The 14,928-nt window shown below is 42.6% G+C and overlaps 1 protein-coding gene across 1 annotated transcript; it reads right to left on the bottom strand.

Moving 5' to 3' along the window:
• Positions 1–4,127: 4,127 nt before the first annotated feature.
• On the bottom strand, positions 4,128–10,433 carry LOC142210146 (phospholipase A2 inhibitor and Ly6/PLAUR domain-containing protein-like). Its single transcript, XM_075279172.1, has 5 exons — positions 10,363–10,433; positions 10,133–10,246; positions 5,712–5,855; positions 4,634–4,774; positions 4,128–4,321 (listed from the first exon to the last, which is right to left on the bottom strand). The coding sequence occupies exons 1-5, from the start codon at positions 10,412–10,414 to the stop codon at positions 4,128–4,130; spliced, it is 645 nt and encodes a 214-aa protein (XP_075135273.1). The 5' UTR covers positions 10,415–10,433.
• Between the last annotated feature and the right edge of the window lie 4,495 nt (positions 10,434–14,928).

The raw sequence follows: 14,928 nt of genomic DNA on the forward strand, positions 1-14,928 counted from the left end.
AAAAGTGGCAATAGCCCCTTACCCCAGTTCCTTGTTATTGATGATTTATCCTTAGGAGAAATCATTGGAAATCCGACACCTGGACATGTGCTGATCAGCTCTGTGTTATAGGCAATGTCCTTCGACGACAGATGTGTCTGTTCTTACCTTTGGTTGAGGACTCCAAATTGTCCAATACAATATCACACAATTTATGGGCTAGAGCTATTATCTAGAGCTATTTTTTTTTTCTGGAGGCCAGGGAAAGTGAAAAAACCCCAAAACAAAACAAAACATACTCACCTGTCCCTGGTGCTCCAAGTCGCTCCCTGGTCCCGCAGCTCTCGGGGCTCCCCCTCACCGCCGAGGCCAAACAGCGACCTCAGGAGAGGATATGGGATGTCAGCGGGGAATTCTGCTGGAACAAGTCCCGGGGCTTGCAGTTTCTGGACAACCCCTTTGAGGCCAAAGCCCCACGTTGCAGAAACACTGTTTTTTGCTCTTGTAGATAGGCAAGTGATTTACAGTAACAGCAAAGTAAACAACATTTCACCCACACATTGCGGGATACAAGATCTGCGGGAAAGCTGTGTTTTCAGAAACGTGTGTTTTTGATGGAGTATGTCAATTTAATAGAAGAAAAAAAGCAGAGAAAAATACTCAAGTAAAAATGTTGCATAAAAAAAAAAAAACCTCAATGCATTTTTTGCTTGATATTTTTAGCTGTATTTTGATATGTTGGATTTTAGTCTGAAGGAGTTTTCCAGAAAGTTATTTTTAATGACTATTCTTAGGATGGGCCATAGATATCTGATCAGCAGCCATCCCCTCCACCATGAATCATCTGTACAAGGCGTTTTCTATACATAACACAAGCCTGGAGACAGTTGGCTTCAGTCCATGTATAGTGGCCGAGTGCCGGTACTGCAGCTCAGATGTCATTGCCTTCAATAGGAGATGAGCTGCAGTACCAGGTCAGGCCACTATGTGGGGCACAGAGCCCACTGCTTCCAGCTACATTTTGGGCATAGTGTCAGAAGCAGCCCTATACAGCTGATCCATAGGGGTGGCATGTCAAATATAATAATAATAATAATAATAATAATAATAATAATAATAATAATAATAATACGTTTTATTACTATAGTGTAACATATTTTGCAGCACCTCACTCCACTCTGGAGTATTTAGTTATTTCTCTTACTTGTAAAGCACTATCATATTCTGCAGCAACTTACAGATATTGTTGGCCACTGTCCCATACAGGACTCACAATCTAAATTCACCTAGTATACTAATCTGGGCTTCTGGACTCATCACCCTACCCATGAGTAAGATCTGGGCACGTCAACAGCCGCTTCCCTCCCAATTTTCCCCCCTACTTGCCTCTGCATTTAGTCTATGTCCCTCACCCCCTTCCTTTATTTTCTCTCTCTCTTTCTTCTTTCTTTCTGTACATCGCCAGAATTCTGGTATAAACTGAGCCAAAACCATGGTGTACCTACTTTACACCTCTACGTGGTTTAGACACTTTGTAAAATTTTCTGCCCCTCAATTCTCCCAAATTGTAGTAACCTTTTCTATTGGTCTGTTCATTTCAGATATTAACCCTATAAAACACATATAGATAAAAATGTGACATTAGCCATTCTACTGTTTGGATACATGTCAGGAGATACAGTACATGGCTGAGGAGAGTCCGTCACACTCTGCTGCGGCTTTGGCTCGCCTTGACTACTGTAACTCCTTACTAATCGGTCTTCCCCTCATTAAACTCTCCCCTCTACAATCTATTCTGAATGCAGCGACCAGGCTCATCTATCAGGCTAGACGCTACAGCGATGCCTCTGGTCTGTGCCGGTCACTACATTGGCTGCCTATTCATTATAGAATAAAATATAAAGTTCTCCCCCTCCCCCACAAGGCTCTCCATAATGCTGCACCTCCATACATTTCCTCCCTCATCTCTGTCTACCGCCCAACCCATGTTCTCCGTTCACTCAATGACCTAACACTTACATCCTCTATTATCAGAACCTCCCCCACTCGTATACAAGACTTCTCCCGAGCTGCACCACTTCTCTGGAATGCTCTACCCAGGACAATCAGATTAACTCCCAATTTCTACAGTTTCAAACGCAAACTAAAGACACATCTTATCAGACAGGCCGATCACAATTCCTAATGTAAACCCTTCCGTACTGTAATTAGAATCCCCAAAATTTAACCCTCCTCTGTTCCTGCTCCCACATTTCCCCACATGATATGATGTCTTTTCAGACTAACTTTATAGGTCCAAGCTCCATCCACATGTTACAGGACACGACTGGTGATGGCTCATAAAGTTTTATGTTTGTGTAATGACAGTCACCTCTATTACAAAATTGTCTGACCTCTGTATAAGCAATGCTGCCCCTGCTACCTCTTGTGTCACCCCCTCTACCTCATAGATTGTAAGCTCTTGCGAGCAGGGCCCTCAGTCCCATTGTATGAAACAGCTGTCTGTATTTGAACCCTACAAATTGTACAGTGCTGCGGAATATGTTGGCACTATATAAATAACATTAATTCATTCATTCATTTGGTTATATATCAAACTATTCCGTGTTTAGGTAAATGAAGCTCTGTTGATCCATTTCCTACAAACAGGATTCTTGGCTCTTCCTTCTTGGTTACACTGGGAAGTGCAACACATAACAAGACTGTCCATTACCATGGATTTATATATTCAGGGGTGTAAACAAATTTTCAACGAGACATGCCTGCAGAGAATCAGTCCCTGCCTGCTACACCACATAATACAGGGTCGGTACTAAACTTCCCTTCCCCTGGAATGAAAATATCTCATGCTGTAGCCCTGTATCTCACTGCTCTGCTCTGTGCTAAAGGCTTAACAAGTCTCCACACACATATATGGTAGTCTCTCCCCAAGGAGTGACGATATCCCCTTAACCGTGTCTAAGCCTCTCACCTCTACCAGGTTATAGTCCTCTCTACTTCGGGTTGATGAGATGCAAGTACATCAAAACGGCCGTCCTCAGTTGAGAGACTATACCTGGTAATAATCCCAGTATCGTTGCAAAACAAAGGCCTCTTGGAAGGTCGAGCATGATGTTAAAGGGAGCAGCCTCTATTGGGTTATTTCACTGGAATTCTGTCTTCCTAACTACATCAGGGAAGACAGGCTTGCACATTCCAGTGAGCGCCCTCTATTGGTTTGCAACACTGAGGCAGCAGCTGACTTCCTAATTACATCATGGAAGACAGATTTGCATATTCTTCCCATGGTCCCTTGCGAAGTGGAGTGCTAAAGGCTTAATAAGTCTCCACACACCTATATGGTGGTCTCTCCCTAAGGAGTGACGATATCCCCTTTGCTCTGTAGTAGGCAGGGTGGGTGACAGAGCAGTGAGATACAGGGCTAGAGCACAAAGAAGTCTCAATAGTTCTTACTTCTAAGCTTGGCAGGGGTTTCATCTTCCATAGGAGTTATGGGTTACACAGATAGATAAATAGATAACAGGGTCTTGCTGTGTAAGAGGTCAAGACGTGGGTCAGAAGGTGTACTATGTCTCCTTAAGGAGATGCCACTGTGAGCTGTGTGGGGACTTATTAGATGATACATGTGTTACAAAAAATTCTATCTAAGGAATAAGTAATAAAACCTCCTTGATGGGAAAGAGGAACTTGCTCTAGCACCACCTCTTGGAAGGTAGTGCCCTATAGATCAGGAAATGTAACAACATCATCTGGGAATAAAGCCAAACCAGAGTATCCTCCCCAAAAGGAGTCACGGCTGTATAGTCATGTTTCTATAGTATGTTGTATCTCCACAGATGTGTATGGGTAAATCACGTGACTGCTACCATCTAAATGACTAAAGATGTGGTGGCCGCCTGTGTCCACTTCTTATAAACCAAACCCATGGGGTGGCCAGAACCTAGGTGCCCATGGTTAGAACTGATAGGGAACAAGGGTCACCTAACAAGAGTGGCATTATAGGACAACATAAAAAGCCATAGAAATTGGAAACTTCTGTTCGAGTACTTCCGTACTTGGATATTTTCCAACTGTGGTTTATTTTATATGAGATACTGACAATGGAAGGAACAATAATAATATTTTCCCCAAGAATTCTCTCAAGGAGGTCAGAAGAAGAATGTCAGCAGTAGAAGACACGCAATGGCTGGAGTCAGGATGACTTCATGGACACGTACGGCTCCACTGTCGCATAAAAAATCAACTTCGATCGATGATCCTTCAACGCTGTAGAACTGGCTGCCAAGGTCACAGAGGGATTTTGTTCCGCACCCCTTAATGGCTGTTGAAGACGAAATTGATCCTTCAGAGATAAACATAAGAAAGATCATTTGACATAATAGTAGGCATCAGAGATGAAGACATAGACACTGATCTTGTAGACTGAGCCCGGTATAAGTGTCAGAAATTACCCTGCAATTGAATATATTGTATGGGTGGAAGAAAGGATCAATCGGGGAAATCCAAACTAGCCGGTGGCAGTGAGAGTTGGTTGCCTCCATATACATTGGATAGAAAAGTGGTCCCACAAAATTCACCTGGTTTGGCCGACATATATCGGATGTATATAGCCAATGGTTCTCCAAACAAAGTAAAAAGAAGCGACCTTGGGTACCTGTTATTTTTGTTGAGTGCATGAGGCATATAGTCTCATCTCCTCTGCATTGTACGAGTTGGAACGCGCTACACCAGGTCGAGTTACCAGACACACAGGATGGACAGATCTCTTTATTCCGGTCAGATTTTTTTGTTGGTACTACAAATAAACAGAAGAAGTAGACAACACCATCATAAGGGGGTGTTCAATGAAGTCAATGGGAGGTGGATTTTTGACCCGGATTTTGACGCGGATTCCACATTCAAACCCGGGCCAAAAAACCCAGTGTAAACTCAAACTAAATGACTGGTCTTTTCCCAGGGAACAGTTGAGAGATGGTTAGTTTTTCAAGACAATATTGTTTTACAATGTGATGCGCTCTATGTGTCCTTGTGTGGCCACCTATGGGTTATGTTGTGAACTGCAGCCTGTCAAACACATTAAAATATTGTATTGGTATTGGTATGAATTGAAAATTTGGAGTCCGTCACTGGAGGTCATTGGGCCTCCATGGTCACCCTGGGCACATAACAGCACCACGAAGATGCTGGATGCTTCAACGAGGTCCAAAATACCTGAGGGAAAGTGAGTATGAGAGGGGTTTTTTAAACTTTTTTCACATCCTTTGGGCCTCCACCTATTATACTTTCATCTGACAATACCCAAAAGTATAATGCAGTGGCCATTTTAGTTGCCCTGAGATGAATCTCCATTTTGACCCGAAATGAATCTTGGACCTGAGCCACCCGAAACCTGAAACAAATCCTAAGAGGTTTGCCATGTCTACTTATCTCTATTGCTCTTATATTAAAAGTTTTGATGAGCAATGCAATCCGTCTTGTAACCCACACATATCTAGATGTATTCAGCAAACAGGGAAAGGTAACGATGCATCTGGAACTAGTAAGGTTGAAAAGAAGACGTATGTCCATTGTTTGTTATTTGTCCTTCATCATCTCAGTATAGTGAACAACCGAGCAATAGTGCCCCACATTACTGAAGATAGCAACTTTATGTAGAATCTAAGCTGGGGGTCGGTGACCAAATTCCTTTCCCAGACTACAGGTTTCCCAGAATGCGGAAATGGATGACTTACATTCAGGAATACCAGGAGTACAGTTGTCAGTGCCACAACATGATGTGACCATCCATACATGCCCTTGCTTCATGCCCATGCTGCCCTTGATATTACAGTCAGTTTGGGGCATGCACGCCCTGATAAAAGCCGTCTTTGTTCCACCTGTAAATAAACATAAACAATGTATTGCAATTTAATATTGTGGAACATTCTTAATGGGGTTCTCCACCTTCGACCAATAAAATGTCTGTTAATGCCCTGAGCATTAAGGGAAACAAGAGTAAATACCATATTGTAATATTACAGAAGACGTGTCGTCGCTCCTGATCACGTGAGAAACAGAAAGTGTCAGCATTGCCTAACATGTGAGTAACCTCATCACCAGGGCGATGTACACAACCTCGTAGAACAGGTTAGTTTCACTTTCATTTTGAGGAATTTCACTCTGATCTCATGCTGTGAGATCTCAGGGCTCAGTAGGAACGTAGCGATTTCATCATAAACATCAATAGCTTCACAGGTGACCCCCAGCCATGTGACATTAGCCAAGAGTCAGAGGATGTCTGAAGAGGACACCGAGAAACCAGTTTTGGAAATTGCAGCATTCCTGCTGTGCGTATTTTCCTGCAATGTGTGGATGGGATTTGCTAGAATCCCATCCACTTTGCAGAGGATGTAAAACACGATGATTCCGCCGTAGTCCAACCTCGCTATTTATGCCATGTGGGGCCTTGGCCTATCGCCCTAACAATAACAGATTGGTGGAAACCCAACACATAGAACTTCCACCATCATTATTATTGAAGCGGATGTAGTGTTTATACAAGTGCTGGGACCCTTCAGAACTTACCAAGTACAGCTCCATACATCATATAGTGGCCATACTTGGTATTGCAGCTCAGTCCCGTTGAGACTGAGCTACAGTATGGCCATATGACCAATGGACTTGGTGTCACTGTCCTGAGAAGAGAAAATGGAGCTAACCCAAATTGCTTATCTGTAGGGGGCCCGGGATGTTATTGATCTAATAGTGATGATCATCAACAGCAATATCCTAGACGTTTGAATTAAAAGTTATTTGTTAAAGTGGCATGCTGGAGTAACTCTTCTACCGTCATTATCCTAGACACCCCCTTTAATAAGAGAACAGAATATTAACTCTTTCATTACTAAAATTAAAGACACTAAGGCCCCCTCCAATATAGATCCAAAGCTACTGAGATATCTGTATGACCTTAAAGTGAACTAACACTCATATAAACCCAAGGAACAGCAAATACTTAAAGGTATCCTATCATTAGAATCAATTTTTCAACAAAGACGCAGTGATAAAGTGATGCGGGAAGAGCTGCTGAGTGATTGCATTGCGGTTCTTTCCGCAGCGCTTTGAAGAGAAAGTTCACTGAGTTTTCCTCTGCAGACTTACTCTTAAAATGATATCTACGGGAAAGCCGCCGGCGTTTCCGTAGATATAATTGACATGCTGCGATTTGCAAAGCCACAACGGCTTTGCAAATCACAGCGTATCCGCGCTGCGATCTTTTCCGCAAAGTGGGAATGGGATTTGCATGAATCTCATCCACTCTGCCTGCACTGTACACCGGGCCCTTATTTTTCCAACAATTCACAATCTACTTTCCTGTCCACATGATTCATGCGGGCAGCGCACAGCAAACACACGGACCCCATTATAGTCTATGGGGTCCGTGTGCTTTTACTGCACACGCTTCGGTCTTCCCTTCAGGGGGTCCACATGCAGAGTTCCTGAACGGAATACCGAATGCAGATGTGAATGAAGGGTAACTCTGATCCGCACCGCCGTTCCAGTATTATTTTGTTTTTTTGCTGTATGTAAATGAGTCTTCAGAAGGCATAGCGGGAGTCCCCTGTGCCCTCTAAAGACTCTCCAAAATTTGGCATTCCACAACAATTTGTAGGAAAAATCTCGGCCCTATTCAATTACTGCTAGAATTAAAAATGAATAACAACTTCTCCCCCCTCTAAAACAGGAAATATAACCAGACGGGGCTTCCCCTTACAATTTTTTTTTTCTAATGAATTAGGCATTTAATAACATACTTGTGGTTGTTCAGAACATAAAACATCTGCTTTTGTGGTTGACGTATTGATATTATCTAATCCACATCAATTTCTTCTTTCGCAGGAATTTTACTTTGATATAAACTCTGCTAAATTAGAGCGACTTAGCAAAAATATTTCCAAAAATACTCAAAAATAATTGTCAATGTGTTACATACTTAGAAACAAAAACTGATAACATGTAGGATCCTTCACTTTCAACCCCTTCTAAAAACATTAAGGTCAGGGGTTAATTGATAAAAATCAACTATGAACCCTTCTGTTGTATTTTTGAACATTCTTGCTTTTTAGCATTTTCTCCACTGCTGTCTGAAAATTGTGCACAGTACTTCATACCTCCCAACTTTTGAAGAACTGAAAGAGTGGCAAAATGTGCGGCGCACGTAGCGCGGCGCGGCAAATTTAGCTCCACCCTTCTCATTAATTTTTCATGTGCCCCCATACAGTATAATTCTTTTACAGTCACGCATAAATTATATGCCCCCCCTCTATCTCTCCCTCAGTTTCATATACACCCTTTATCTGCCCCCAGATTCATGTCCCCTCCATCTCTGCCCCCAGATTCATGTCCCCTCCATCTCTGCCCCCAGATTCATGTCCCCTCCATCTCTGCCCCCAGATTCATGTCCCCTCCATCTCTACTCCCAGATTCATGCCACCCATCTCTGCCCCCAGATTCATGATCCCTCCATCTCTGTCCCCAGATTCATGTCCCCCATCTCTGCCCCCAGATTCATGTCCCCTCCATCTCTGTCCCCAGATTCATGTCCCCTCCATCTCTGCCCCCAGATTCATGTCCCCTCCATCTCTGTCCCCAGATTCATGTCCCCTCCATCTCTGCCCCCAGATTCATGTCCCCTCCATCTCTACCCCCAGATTCATGTCCCCTCCATCTCTACTCCCAGATTCATGCCACCCATCTCTGCCCCCAGATTCATGTCCCCTCCATCTCTGTCCCCAGATTCATGTCCCCCATCTCTGCCCCCAGATTCATGTCCCCTCCATCTCTGTCCCCAGATTCATGTCCCCTCCATCTCTGCCCCCAGATTCATGTCCCCCCATCTCTGCCCCCAGATTCATGTCCCCCCATCTCTGCCCCCAGATTCATGTCCCCTCCATCTCTACCCCCAGATTCATGCCACCCATCTCTGCCCCAGTTTCATTTCCCCCCATATCTGCCCCCAGATTCATGTCCCCTCATCTCTGCCCCCAGATTAATGCCCCTCCATCTCTGCCCCCAGATTCATGTCCCCATCTCTTCCCCCAGATTATGTCCCCTCCATCTCTTCCCCCAGATTCATGTCCCCCCCATCTCTGCCCCCAGTGTCATGTCGTCCCCTCCATCTGCCCCCCAGTTTCATGTTCCACCTCAATGTGTACACACAAAAACCACTTAAACTCACCTTTTCCTCGCTCCCCCACCGCTCTCTCCGCAGTCTCGCCAATACTGTTGTAAGCACGATGTGACGTCATCACATCGCGCCTACACAGCCACTAGCCAGAGTACAGCAGCAAAGCAAGGAGCTGACCTTTGACAGCTCCTTGCTTTAGTCGCGTATGTATTCAACTCAGATCTGCATCCTCCAGACGCAGATCTGAGTTGAAATCGGGACATACCTCCCTCCAACCGGGAGCGTGGGACACGTCACCGAAATCGTGAATATCCCACGGAAATCGGGTCGGTTGGGAGGTATGGTACTTCAACTAGACATCTATGATTGTATGAATCAATCAAGTCTTTATATATTTCTACACCATGTGACTACTGTATCTAATCATATATTCCATTTTTTCCCTTATGTTTTTTTCTTTTCTGTAACCCCCCACTACCCAATTTTTTTAAAACTTTAAATAAAGAATATATTAGAAAATAAAAAAAAAAAAAATATCATCCTGGACCCCCAAGATCTTCATCCCCAAGAAGGTTGAAATACTAGTAACAATCCTTTTTGCTGTGACACATATCTATAGTTTGGAACCATTGGGTGTAAATACGAATGTTCCCATTTACTGCCAAAAATCAGGGGGCAACAAGGTGGCTCAGTGGTTATCACTGACCCCAAGGATTGCTGGAGTCCTGGGTTCGAATCCCACCAGGAACAACATCTGCAAGGAGTTTGCATGTTCTCCCCATGTTTGTGTGGATTTCCTCCCATTCTACAAAGACATACTGATAGGGAAAAAATGTATGTTGTGATCCCTATATGGGGCTCACAATCTATCTTTAAAAAAAAAAAAAAAAATCATTGGTAAGAAAACCAGTGAAGGAAAATCATAGACAACCCTTTACTCATATAAAGCTTCAAGACACTATAGATATATGGGATCCTATAACTCACCAATAAGGGTTTTTGTGTATGAAGATCCACACACATAGCCCGAGGGACAAGTCACACTGTGGCCAGAACACGATGAGTTTGTAGACATACACTGTATACACGAGAGAGCGTCACCTATAGAGACATCACACAGGACATTGATCATACAATATGGGGAATTACACACCTTCACAATAAACTAATGCAAAGAGAAAGACAATCTGTGTGTTACAAATCATCCAAAAACTTACTTCTGGCTACAAGAGCGATGAGGAGGATCAGGATTCTACTCACGGAGGACATCGTTCACCACTTGAAGTCAGGTCCTGTTATGAGATGGAAACTTTGGCTGAGGTTCTTATTTTTTTGTTTCGGTTGGGATGAGACATGGGAGGGTCCTCCTCATTACTGTAAACAGATGAAAACCTACTGGCTAAGAAACAAAACTTAATGTACCCTCACTTTTTTGTTTTTTTATAAACTCAACTTTTTGTCAGTGTATATTTACTGCGGTACAATACGCCTTAGTTTATGAAAGCAGCTTGATACGTGAAATATACAACATATAACGCAACGAGAGGTGGCACGCTAGCCTTCTCCGGCTTTGTAATGTAGACAATGCTTGGGCCCCCTTGCGTAACATCTCCTCACGACAGTCAACCTCTCCAGAGTACAAAGAAAACCTTGGGACCTCATAGCAAAAGTCAGAATTTGGTATGGTAAAAGGCTGAAAGACCTCTCCCTAATTTCTAAAAAAAAAAAAAAGTAAAAATGAAAAACTGGCCAAAGATGAGCTGCAGAAATAATGGATTTTCTCTTGAAATTTTTAAGAAAATTAAATTGAGTAATAAAAAGAAAAAGAAAAAATTTGCAAAATTTACAACATGTTCCTTATGTGACTATATACTGACCAAATAAAAACAGACTGTAGCATAAATCTCAGAGCACAGAGTAGGGAGGAAGGTTTTACTATACTTGGATGGCCAAGTGTCTTGTGAGATGGTCCTTCAAGCCCCCTTATTCTATGGGCCCCATAGGAACATTCTACTGTCTCAATGGTAGTTACACCATTGAGTCACTCCCATCTCTACACTTTACATTTGACCTGTTCGCAACATATCTGTACACACGTGTGCCATCATTCCCATCTTCTCGTTGTGCCCAACACACACATTGATGGTGCCTCCATGAGATTTTGGTTACTGGAACGTAGAAGGGTGCTTGAAAGTTTCGGAACGCCACAGAATTTGACCTAAAATTATACCAAATCTTCCCACAAAGGAGAATCTTTGAATGATCAAAAGAAGAAATGAGCAACATTGGAGTAAAATTACAAGAGAAGAAAAATCAATAGACATAGGATACAAATGTTCTATCACTTCTAAATTTGAATATTTATCTATTTTAATGGAAAGTTGACGATGGAAGAAATGATATACAAATATTATCTCTTGTAAACTTTTATTTATTTCATTTATTTTGGTCGAATTTATCCAAGGATGTTAGAAGAAGGTTTTCAGCAGTAGAAGACACCATGGCTGGACTCAGGATGACTTTGTGGACACTGAGGCCACCGCTGGTGCAGATAAACTTAATTTCAATTGTTGTTCCTAGAACACTTTGGGACATGCTATCAAGAAGGATTTTGATGCACACCCTCGAATGGTTGTTGAGACTGAGTTGGGTCCTGCAAAGATACACATAAGAACTACAATTTAACCCAATAGGCCTCCTATATGAAGAAGACTTAACGTAACAGTGACCTTGTTGACTTTAATAAACTAATCCAGTTCTAGATTTTGTTTCATAAAGTATCCCATGACTCAATATACCGGTGAGGGCGTAACAGAAAGTTCTAACATAAGCCCAAGGCAGTTGGCCTGTTGCCCCATAGTTATGGCAGTGCCGAACATGAAAATGGAAACATCAAGTTCATGAGAAATCAAGAGAAATTCTGTTTTTGAAGGATAAAGTTTTAGATAAACGATATGATGTAAATAATCTATAGGGTTCTGTAGTAATGCAGGGTAAATTCATGGAAAGATCTACAGTAAATTATTCAGTGTCTATAGAAAACCACAAATCTGGTGTTTGTTTGTCCAATAGGGGCAGTGTAAAGAGAAAGTAGGGAACTAGGACTGAGCCCTGGAGATTCCTTTTACGAAGAGGATGGAACATAGAGGTAGAGTCGACAAATCACACACACTAGGTAGTCAAGTAACACAATCAAATTTAGCAAATTTGTCAAAATTTTATATAGCCAGTTTGTAATGATGGTTGTGAAGGGGCACTATGCCTCATTTGGAAGACTTCCTTTGCAGGCCACCTTGCAGAGAGTAGAGCCTAACGGACCATTCATGCTTTACTAGGGATTCTGGAATAGTTATATGCAAATACATTCTCCTTGATGGAAAATGGTAACTTCACTCTAGCTCCAGGTGTTGATCTTCCAAAAGGTGGCAATTGTTCGGTAAAGTTAAACAATAACAATTTTTCGTACCTGTTACTTTTCTTGTCTTGAGGATACACATATTGTCATCGCCTATGCATTCTACAGTATCTGATGTGTCACACCACGTAGAGTCAGGAGATAAGCAGGATCGACACACCAGTCCATTGGTGATATTACTATTTTCCGGAACTAGAACCAACCAAGAGAAAGAAGAGAACTCAAATTCGTTTTCAATCACCATAATACTCATCATGTATGAACCTATGAAGAACTTTACATCCATTCTTCTTTTTTTAAAGGGTTTCTCTACAAAAAGGGATCCATTCTTACGACAGGCCTCGGCTCTTACCAATGGGAGAATCTGTATTATCAAATTTCCTATCAGAGCAAGTTTCCAAAGGAATGTTCATCACATTAGCTAGCATTTGTGTCCTTGGTCATGCCTTTCCCCCGGTTTGATTAAAGACTCCTTTTTTTTAAGGACTGCAATTTTGTCCCTAAATTTCCAAAAGTTTTGGTTTCCAATTAAACCAAATTTTTTTCAATTCTTCCCAGACAACCTAAAATAGCTGCCATGACATTTAACATGGGATAGAAGAGCAGAGGAGGAAGATTGTATGGTTCCTGGGACTCAATGTCAGATAGGCAGAAAAATCATAGGCGCGGAGGGAGAAGTTCTGCTCTTAACTAAGAATACAGTGTTCACTGTGTTACGCATACACCGGCCAGGTCACTATTTCAGTGCCAAATCTTATTTCTTTACCATGGTGGGAATTGTGAGGGTGTGCAAGAATCCTGTTGCCCAGATGAGGGATATAGGGAAATCACTGGCGTTTCCGTAGGTATAATTGACTTGCATCTCCACGTGTCCGCTTATTTTAACACAAAGTGGGGGTAGGATTTGCTAGACTTTGCTGTAATTGTAAAATGTTGCATTTTTTCCGTTGCGTTTCTGCCACAGCCATAGGGAGACCCATTGCTGTTGTTGATATATGATACTGCCTAAGGTCGGGGCCCCACAGGCTGGAAACACTGCCCATGGCAGAAACTTGCAAAATGGATGGGATTCATGTGAATCCCATCCTCACTTTAAGGAAAAAAAATCACGGTTTAGAAAATTGCATCATGTCAATCATATCTACGGAAACGCCGGCGGCTTTCCCATAGATATAATTGTAACAGAAAGTTCGCGGAGGAAAACTCTCTGAACTTTCTGTTCAAAGACCTGCAGGAAGAACCGCAATGCGTTCCTGTAGTGGTTGTTCCCGCAGCGCTTTAACACTGCGTTAGCCTAAATGATACAGCCACAGAAGCCTAGCATGCTACTGCTTAGGTACGTGAAGGGTTAAAATGTAATACAGTTCACATATTAAGCTCAGGAAACGAAGGTGCATGTTATCGTAAGAAATATAAAGCCACAGTAAGATAAGAGAAGAGGTTTGTGTGCGCGTTGGTGCGCAGGTTTTCATTTCTTTGACATTATTGAGACCCTCCCATATCTCACTCCCCCTAAAAACCCCAAAATTAAGAACCTTGGCTAAAGTCTTCATCTGACAGCAGAGCGTATCTTCTAGACCTAAACAATGTCCTCCCTGACCGGTATTCGGAGCCGCCTCTTTGCTCTTATAGCAAGAAGTAAGTTTTCTTATAAATGGTAAGACGCCTCTATCTTCGGCTGGATCCTCTCCTTCTCTGTCGTCTTCCTCCTGCATCACCTCCGATGCCTGCGTAGTTGGCTCTGCCAGTGAGACACTAGTAGAGCCGACTACGCATGCCGGCCGGGGGCCATTTTTGGGAGCCGCCGGCCGGCATTTGCACTCGGCTCTGCTGGTGTCTCACTGGCAGAGCCAACTGTGCAGGCGCCGGAGGTGATGCAGGAGGAAGACGATAAAGAACGGGAGGATCCAGCCAAAGATAGAGGCGTCGCAGGATCGTGTTCTCGAGCAGCAGTGGGGATGCCCCCATCGCATTTTCAGCGCTGGGGCCCGCCCCCATCACTGTGAGAGAACTAATTTGCATACCATTAAAAATCGGTATTTCTAAGGAACGGCGCGGCGGAGATCACATCTAAAGGTAAGAGACGAATAACCTTTCTATAGACTATTCCGATGTCTTATCCACAAAAAAAAGAGGTTTTAATGGTAGAATCCCTTTAATGTCTACATTTTTAGCATAACTTGGATTGTGTCCGGATATATTATATCAAACACACATCCAGAACCAATCAGGTTACTCTTAATGTTTATACAATACTTATTAGCATAGAAAACAAAAACAAAAAACTAAAACTTTTTTGTTGCATATATCCAGCAATCAGACCCATTACCAAAAATATATTAAAACTTAACTTTTAATGGGTCATATC

Source organism: Leptodactylus fuscus, chromosome 6, assembly GCF_031893055.1.
Source record: "Leptodactylus fuscus isolate aLepFus1 chromosome 6, aLepFus1.hap2, whole genome shotgun sequence".
In the NCBI taxonomy this organism is placed as follows: Eukaryota; Metazoa; Chordata; class Amphibia; order Anura; family Leptodactylidae; genus Leptodactylus; species Leptodactylus fuscus.